The 6,805-nt window shown below is 36.2% G+C and overlaps 1 protein-coding gene across 1 annotated transcript in view; it reads left to right on the top strand.

The window, feature by feature from the left end:
- The first annotated feature begins 655 nt into the window (after positions 1–655).
- Positions 656–6,805, top strand: part of LOC107705130 (uncharacterized) — a 9,087-nt gene continuing 2,937 nt past the window's right edge. Inside the window, exons 1-11 of the mRNA XM_016508282.1 lie at positions 656–771; positions 802–816; positions 1,102–1,915; positions 2,054–2,233; positions 3,817–4,240; positions 4,412–4,527; positions 4,606–4,631; positions 4,896–4,936; positions 5,031–5,069; positions 5,251–5,383; positions 5,567–5,726. Coding sequence (XP_016363768.1) covers positions 808–816; positions 1,102–1,915; positions 2,054–2,233; positions 3,817–4,240; positions 4,412–4,527; positions 4,606–4,631; positions 4,896–4,936; positions 5,031–5,069; positions 5,251–5,383; positions 5,567–5,726 — 1,942 coding nt within the window. The 5' untranslated portion in view covers positions 656–771; positions 802–807. The remainder of the gene's footprint in view (positions 772–801; positions 817–1,101; positions 1,916–2,053; positions 2,234–3,816; positions 4,241–4,411; positions 4,528–4,605; positions 4,632–4,895; positions 4,937–5,030; positions 5,070–5,250; positions 5,384–5,566; positions 5,727–6,805) is intronic.

The following is a 6,805-nucleotide window of genomic DNA, read 5'->3' on the forward strand; positions in this document are numbered from 1 at the left end:
ATTATTAATGATTGACAGGGTTTTTGGGGGAAAAAAACTGACTTTTGCACAGAATGCTCCACCTCCAAGCAAATACATGACTTACAAGAAACGTTATCAACTTTATCATGAACAAATACAGTAGGTTGATGGCTTGCATTGAATCAAAATAAACGATTGGAGTAACTATCACCAGTTTGCAACTTACCTATTTCACTTTGCACACACTGCATACTGTAAAAAAAGAGAGAATTACAAAAAAATTAATACATCAATCATAAAACACAACATGATTCAATGTGCCATTAAAAATATACCTTTGAAAAACCTTCATATCGGTTTATTGGGCCGTATTACTTATCTTACATGAAATATGTCATGTTTAATTGAGATGCTTAACTATAAATACACAATAGAACTAAATAAAATCCTACTCTGTGGAAGTCTTGGCTCATGAATATTAATTAGGTTGCGTGTGCGTCTCCAGGTGTCGACAACATAAAGCATAAAGATTTTAAAATAAGAATGGGAGCCAGTAGCGGGCAAATAAAATAATCCTAGTGATATATAATATTATATAATAATGAAGGTTATTTTATTTGTCCGGTACTGGCGCCCGCTCTTTAACGTATCTATTCTATCCAATCAGATAGGACTACCGATCGACGCACACGCAGCGTAATTAATATTCATTAGGCAAATTCGTGCCTGGTTTATTCAATCGATAAGAACGATCTTCCGCTGTCTGGACGCGTTGTGCAAGCTTTTTTGAAGATATTATGTAATATTTATGTAATTCGCGCTTGGCCAAGCAGAATTTAAACGAACATGGAAGAGGTAAACAAACTGTTTGTGATAAACAACAAACTGCTACTAAGAAAAGACGTCGAACGTGTCCTATTTTGCCAAATAGAGTTTGTTGGGCAAAAGTACGCATCGTGTATTTTGCTTATATGTACTTGTTTATGCCGCTGTACTTTTTCTTTATATTTAAATGCAACAATAATCATGCATTTAAATGCCTACCTATTTGAATATTACACTACTAAATTGTATTAGTGTGAGCTTAACTGTGTATATCGGTCAATTAACTGATTAAATCTGATTTTATGTTGGCTATAGGAAGCCTGCAACAATTTCAAATCCTTAAGGGCAAAGTTTCAAGAAGAGATCCAGGTGAGGTGCAGACCTGAGGTCCCTGAGAGACCCAAACGCCTCCCAAAATCTGCCATAAGCCGCTCTGGTCTGATAACCATGAGCCTTTGTTCAGCTGTGGAAACCAAGACCGCCAGTCAACCCCGGGTCATTGTGAGAGAAGACCAGAAAACACCTTCAGGAAAACACCCTGTATGTTTCCCAAGCACAACATCTGGAGATGGGCCCAACAGGCAGTCACTTAAAATGTGGCATTTGCCCCTCGTGTTGCCGCTTTCAAGCGAGCCAAAGCATGATTCTTCCGCACCTCCTTCAAAGAGCATCACCTCGCCTCTTAAATGCATCATGAAACCAATTCCTACACCTTTCAGCTCGACCAGAGTTTCACTGTGCGCTAAAGAAATTGGCAAAAATGGTCTGGGGCGTGTGAAAAACAGTGGCACTTTTAATGTTCAGATGCAAGAGTCCACCGTAAAGACTGCAAGTACAGAAGCCGTGGAGGCCCAGCAGGCTAGGGTGTCAAATCCTGGATTGCTGGATCATTCAGCTTCACCAAATGAGTCGCTGACAGATTCGTCTTCTGGCAGTGTTACGCATTTCTTTGACCAGCATGTCCTGAGCACACTAGAGAAAGCCAAGAGGAAGCTCTGTCAGAGGAACCTGTTGGTGTGTGGCAGACCAAAGGGCTTCTACTCCAGTAAAGCACAAGCGCAGCACGCAGAAAGCCCTCCATCGCCTACTGAATCTGAGAGTTGTCAGAAGGTTAATGGAGTATCACACAGTGAGTTGCAAAACTGTGCAATCTTTTACGTGGATGCATATGAATGTTTGCAATTTGACCTTGCATGATACAGAATGTAAAGTTACTTTAATGTAAGACCTGAGGAATGTGTCTTTATTACCTGTTCTTGTACTTTAGGCAGCATCTCTGTAATGGAGCTCGGTGGAGTCATGCAGCCTCAGAAAGCATGCAAACCTCTTCCTGACCTGGCATCCTTAGGCCCTACACCCTTAAAGCCACCTAGACCCCCACATGTGGATCTGAGCAAATATAAGACTGGATTTCATGTCTGTGAACCAAGCGAAGCACTTACTGTTGGTTTGTAGAAGTTCTCTTCTTTTTTTTTTTTTTTTTGATTTTTTGCTCATGTATTAATTTACCTCAGTGCTAGACTGAATACTGTGTCCGTGAGATTAATTCTCTGCAGTAAGAGCCCTGAAAAGGTTAAAAAGCTGAGATTTAACATAAAGAGGTTTTTATATTCATGACTTGTATTCTTTTCATGTATTAATATATTCTTTATCAGCAAGGCTGCATTCATTTGATGAACAAACATGAAAACATTAATATTATGAAATTGTAATTTTTTTTTATTTGAATACATTTATTTAAAAAAATATATTTTTTTTTTTTGCTGATTTTTCAGCAGCCATTAATCTAGTCTTCCGTGTCACTTGACCCTTCAGAAATCATTATCAATGTTAAATATTTTGTTGAAAAATGTGATGCACTAACATTCAAAAATTTAGAGCAAGTTTGAAATTAACATTTATTCAGCGAAGATGCATTAAATTGATCAAAAGTGACAGTAAAAGCATTTATAATGTTATAAAAGATGTATTTTTTATAGCCTAAATACTGTTCGTTTTAACTTTCTATTCATCAAAAAAATCCTGAAAAAAATGCATCACACAAATTCTTAGCAGCAAAAACTATTTCCAACAATAATAGCTACAATATCCACATTATCCTTCAGAAATCATTCATGCTGAAATAATGACTGTTGAAAATTCAGCTATGCCATCACAGGATCAATTACATTTTACTTTTACATTTCATTTACATTAAATCATTTAGCAGACGCTTTTATCCAAAGCGACTTACAAATGAGGACAATGGAAGCAATCAAAATCAACAAAAGAGCAATTATATGCAAGTGCTATAACAAGTCTCAGTAAGCTTAACGCAGTACACATAGCAAGGTTTTTTTTTTTTGTTTTGTTAATTATATGTGACCCTGGACCACAAAACCAGTCATAAGGGTCAATTTTTTGAAATTCAGATTTATACATTATCTGAAAGCTGAATAAATAAGCTTTCCATTGATGCATGGTTTGTTAGGATCGGACAATAGATCAAAAGAAAACAGATAGAATAGAAAATGAATAGAGAAAGCTAGTGTTAAAGGACTTTGTTTAATAGAAAACAAGCAGTTAGAAAACAAATAGAGTTCAATTCTTAAAGGGTCATGTTTTTTTTTTTTTATAAAAAAAAAAACTAATAGATAAAATAGAATTAGAATAGAGAGTGCTAGAGTTAGAGGGTCAGTTTTTAGTTTTTCAGATGTGTTTTTAGTCGATTCTTGAAGATGGTTAAGGACTCTGCTGCTCGGACTGAGTTGGGCAGGTTATTCCACCACGAGGGAACAGTTAATGTAAAAGTCCGTGAAAGTGAGTTTGTTCCTCTTTGGGATGAACAATAAAGCGACGTTCACTTGCAGAACGCAAGCTTCTAGAGGCACATAAGTCTGAAGTAGTGAATTAAGGTAATCAGATTGCTGCATTAATGTACTGTGCAGTCTTAAATCTGTTAAATGGCATGTTACAACCGCTTGAAACACGGCTGATCCATTCATATCAAGGAAATGATTTCAATCTGGTTCTTTGCTACATTTTTTCCAGAATCTGTGCCCGAGCCTGAGATTGTGGCCACTGCTAATGCATCACTTGAGGACGCAAGCGTACGCGTACCTCCCCCCGAATTTCCAGATTTTGACATTTCTGCACCAGAAGCCACAGACAGTAATGCTATAAACCTGGATTTAGGGGCCACGGAGTTTCCAGAGTTTGATTCGTTGCCTCCACCTCCACTGACAGATGAAGACGGTGGCCTGCATTCACAGGCTTTTTTGGTCCAGCATTGTCCGGGTCATTTTGGTCCAAAGAACATGCAGTCAGAAGACGCTCTGAGTCAGTCCTCCGAGGAAATGAGAAAAGTAGGGACCCTGGCGTCTAATACAGAATCAGTGACCTCTGACCTGAGACTGAATGGATCACACACGGCCTTCAACCTGAGCAGTGAACACCAGCTTCCATCAGAACCAATGTAAAAGCATGAGTTTAATTTGTCTTGTTATGTAGGATATTCCTGAAATAGTTATGAATAGTATGACTCTAGGGTGGTATTCTCTCAATATAGTTCTGTGCTTTTCATTATACTGCAGTCAAGACAAATCAGACCTGCTGCCAACAAATGTTATATTATATTTTTCCTCAGGTCTTCTCAACAAGAGTGTTTCCATGAAACCTTTGATAATGTTTATGAGGATGTGGAAACAGTCCCCAGGTTTTCTTTTGCTCAAAGCTCTTATAAGTGTAAAGGAGCTCCTAAGAGTGAGTATTATGCCAACAATACAGTTTTATTCACAGAAAACAAATAGAAAAAGTGATTTTATGTGTTTTCCCTTTCAGATCCGTATGCTGATAACAGCCTTGTGGTGAGTGATTATTTCTTATATTTGGCATTTATTAATTTATTAAATTACAGATATAGTTTAGTTGACGTTATTTAATGTATAGATGATTTACAGATCAATATTATATTTTATATATTATGCAAGATAAAAAAAGAACCTTGCTTTGAACTTTTTGATCATGGACAAAGTTCTAATGTGTCTTAGCCAACATCGGCAGTCTTATTAATATTTAGTCTTAACACTTAATGCATATTAGTTCTCTTGATCTCTTAATTTGTTTTACAGAAAGAAGAAACATGGAGGAATATATGGCATGTCACTCAATGGTTTGTCAGCATTTATTTAACTCTACTGTTGTTTGTGAAATGCAGTCCACAGCTTAAGAAATAATAAATATGTTTTATTAACTGTGTTTTGAAGGTCTAATGCAGCTGACGATCAAAATGGCCAACATGATAGGTATTATGTTTTGTTACGTTATAGCTCTATAATGATATGTCATTATAGCTATTTAATTTCCAGCTTCTTGCAAATTTTCTCTTTGTAAAAGAAAATATGTCTTTTAACAATTTTGTAATGAAAAGCATAAATTGAATTTCCACATTGAAGCTGACTTGCGAGAAATGTGTGATTCTTTCAGAAAGAAGCAGCTGAGCCCTGAACATCTTGAGGATAAAGAGCAGAAGAAGAAAGAGAGGCAGCGTCTGGAGAAGGAGAAGAAAGAACAGAAAGAGAAGGATAAAAAGAGAAATGAAATGCACAAGAAATTTAAAGTTAATTCAAATGCATACATTAAAGTAACACTTAATAAACTCAGTGGATGTCGGCACATTAGATGCTATTTCAAACTAACTGGCATTTATCTTAAAGAAGACCGCACAAGTACACACATCTAATGCAGTGACATAGGTTTAAGTGAATGTAGGTCCTGATGTATTTCCCATGTTTCTCAATAGATCACTGGACTGGAAGAGCCCATGTATCACGCCAGAGTGCTGGCGGACAGCAAACTGCGAAAGTACGACCTTCCCGTCAAAAGTGGGGATCTCATCAGCATCATCCGAACAGTCAACTGCCCCAAGGGCAAATGGCTAGCCAGAGACACCAACAACAGATGTGAGACATTCATGACAATCTCTTAGTCGTGCAGAATATATAAATGTGACCCTGGAGCACAAAAGCAGTCTTAAGTCGCTGGGGTATATTTGTAGCAATAGCCAACAATACATTGTATGGGTCAAAATTATCGATTTTTCTTTTATGCTAAAAATCATTAGGACATTAAGTGAAGATCATGTTCCATGAAGATATTTTGTAAATAGCAAATTAATTTATTGCTATTTTCCATTTTATTGGGACTCAAATAATACATTTTTTATTCATATTCTTGTTTTTGATTTTATTTGTTTGTATCCCCTTTGGGGTATAAATTCACTGAAAACAGAACTCTTGTTTATATCAATGCTTGTTACAACGCGATTGTAGTTCCTGAACGCTGTGTGATACAGACCTAAGGTTGGTCTCTTTTTAAAGAAGACACATAGCAGATTATTGCTGAAAAAAGTAAGTATAAAAAAGTTATAGAAGTTTAGGTTTACAGTAAAGATAATTTAGTATACTATTTTTTTTTATATAAAATAAATATTATAAAACGGTTTTGTGCTCCAGGGTCACATACTGTATGTATGTTCTTTCCTGCACCACTCTTTAGGATGAAACCATAAAGAGACATCAGCAAATTAATTTATTGCTATTTTCCATTTTATTGGGACTCAAATAATACATTTTTTATTCATATTCTTGTTTTTGATTTTATTTGTTTGTATCCCCTTTGGGGTATAAATTCACTGAAAACAGAACTCTTGTTTATATCAATGCTTGTTACAACGCGATTGTAGTTCCTGAACGCTGTGTGATACAGACCTAAGGTTGGTCTCTTTTTAAAGAAGACACATAGCAGATTGGGCACTATACCAGAAATAAGAACTGGGTTACACCCAAACTCTATTGAATTTTTCTGATGCAGTTTTCTGTCACAGATCAATCAATTTCTGTCATAATATCACTTCTGTTACAAAACGGTCACCAAATATGGAACCTGGACTGTCAGATCTTTCCAACAATATTTTTTTGTCAAGATTACAAAAAGATTTGGTTTTCTAAAACACAAGACACAAAATCACACAGTCTATATA

The sequence above is a fragment of the Sinocyclocheilus rhinocerous genome, unplaced genomic scaffold (assembly GCF_001515625.1).
Source record: "Sinocyclocheilus rhinocerous isolate Xijiao unplaced genomic scaffold, SAMN03320098_v1.1 scaffold173, whole genome shotgun sequence".
Classification (NCBI taxonomy): domain Eukaryota; kingdom Metazoa; phylum Chordata; class Actinopteri; order Cypriniformes; family Cyprinidae; genus Sinocyclocheilus; species Sinocyclocheilus rhinocerous.